The 1,980-nt window shown below is 37.3% G+C and overlaps 1 protein-coding gene across 1 annotated transcript; it reads right to left on the reverse strand.

Annotated features, from left to right (window-relative positions):
* Positions 1–574: 574 nt before the first annotated feature.
* Positions 575–1,000, reverse strand: LOC145098615 (uncharacterized). Its single transcript, XM_079036241.1, has one exon. It carries the CDS (start codon positions 998–1,000, stop codon positions 575–577), a length of 426 nt encoding a protein of 141 aa, XP_078892367.1.
* Positions 1,001–1,980: the final 980 nt, after the last annotated feature.

Genomic DNA, 1,980 nt, shown 5'->3' on the forward strand with positions numbered 1-1,980 from the left:
AGGAGCGGAATCTCCCTCTTCTCCTTTTTCTCCTTCCACCTCCTCTTTTAAGCTTGAACTCGTCTTATGTACACTTTCTTTGAATTTTCCTTTTTTGTTTGGTTCTCGCACGCCTCATTTCATTTAACTCCTTGGAAATTTTCATCAATCGAGCTCTTCACTTTTTTTTTCATCTAACTCCTTGTGAATTTCCATCTAATCAAGCTTGGTATCTATGCTTTGGTGATCATCCCCTTCATCACTTGAATCTTCAATTTCATTAGGCTCCTCAACTTGTACTTTTAGTGTAGTAAAGGCGAAAACTCCAAACACCATTGGAATAGACGCTCTTGGCTTAGCAAGCTTGACTTCTTCTTTTGGATTGTCCCTTATTTGGATCTCTTCTTCCATTAATTTTTCTAACTCTTCAACCACATTGTCTTCATCCATAAAGAACACTCCATGTTGATTCTTAGACCTCTTGAATCCTTCTTCAACCTCGAATGTCATCTACTCTTTTCCCACTCGTAAAGTAATCTTTGGCTCACAACATCCACCAAGGCTTGTGTGGTATTAAGGCTCATATGGTATTAAGTCATAGGCGTCTAAGGATAATGGGTACATCTGCATCCTTTTTCATATATATAACTACAAATTCAATTGCAAAAACAATATTTCCAATTTTTACCAATAAATCATCAACTATGCCTTGACGATATGTTACCGACCGATTTGCCGTGTGGATCACCATCCTTTTGGTCTTCAATTCTGCAAGATCGAGCTCTTGGTAAAATGAATAAGGCATTAAATTTATGAAAACTCTAGAATGGGCTAAGGAAAATGTCTTCATGCAATTTCCAAATTCACATGGTAGTGTAAGGCGTCTTGGAACTCCTATCTTTGTTGGTTTGCCTTCCATTATCACTGCTGAACATTGTTCATTAAGAACAACCTTGGATGTCTTCTCTAGTTGTTGTCGAGTGTTAAGAAAATCTTGAAGGAATTTCGTGTACTCGGGCATTTTTGCTAACGATTCAATAAAGGGGGGTATTAATTGGAATTCCCTCGAGTAGGAGAATGTAATGGAGGCTGATACGGTTTAACAAAAGAAAAAAAATTTATGTTTAGAATGTGACTACGACATGAGAGGTCGTAATTCACATCATGAGAACTGGGCTTCCCTTTATTTATCTACGATCTTCATTCTTTTGGGTTGTGGATCAGGTTTCTTCAAGGCTTCATTATGGACCACTATAATCTCTGAATGAGGGTCTTATTTAGTGGATATGGCTATGACATGTCGTTACGGTTTTGGATCAGGATTCTTAAGTTTTAACCTTTTGTTAACGAGTATAGTCAAATGCCCGAATTGAATCTCAATGCTTTTTATGGAAGCTTGTTGATTGATAATGGTCTCATTAGTAACATCATGTCTTTTTTAGAGGCTTCCACAAACCTATTAAGCATTGACTCAAAGTCCATCTTCTTCTAGGGTGGTGGTTGTTCCTTTTGGTAGTAGCCTCGTCCAGTTTGCCGATACTTTTCTTCTTTTTTCTTCTTGTATTCTTCATAAGGCAAAAATTATTTCTTTGGCTTTCTCCAATCTTCATCAATTCCACCTCCACTAGAATAAGACACTTTATCTTTTCTATTCCCTTTTTCATCCAAATTGCAATCTTTAGTTAAGTGTGGCCCATTACAATTATCACACCCAACTCATATAGTATGTATAGATTGATCTATTTTCATCATTCTTAAGTCCATATTCTCTAAATTAGCCATTAGAGCTACCAAATCTCTCGAACCTCCATTGCTACTTCCCTTACCTCTAGTCACATCCTCTCGTGGGTTGTGGTACTCTCTCGAGTGCTTTGCGAATTATTCAATTAAATCTTTGATGGTGACCGGATCTTTCTTAGTCATTGGTCCTTGAGAATCAAGGAGTTTCCTTGTTGTCACATTCACCACATCATAAAAATGGAAACTTCTTGTTGCACGTTC

The sequence above is a fragment of the Lactuca serriola genome, chromosome 4 (genome assembly GCF_051521515.1).
Source record: "Lactuca serriola cultivar US96UC23 chromosome 4, Lser_US96UC23_V15, whole genome shotgun sequence".
NCBI lineage: Eukaryota > Viridiplantae > Streptophyta > Magnoliopsida > Asterales > Asteraceae > Lactuca > Lactuca serriola.

Bases quoted from the DNA above. Each gene is read 5' to 3' on its own strand.
- LOC145098615 (XM_079036241.1), bottom strand. From the start codon at position 1,000: ATGCCCGAGTACACGAAATTCCTTCAAGATTTTCTTAACACTCGACAA.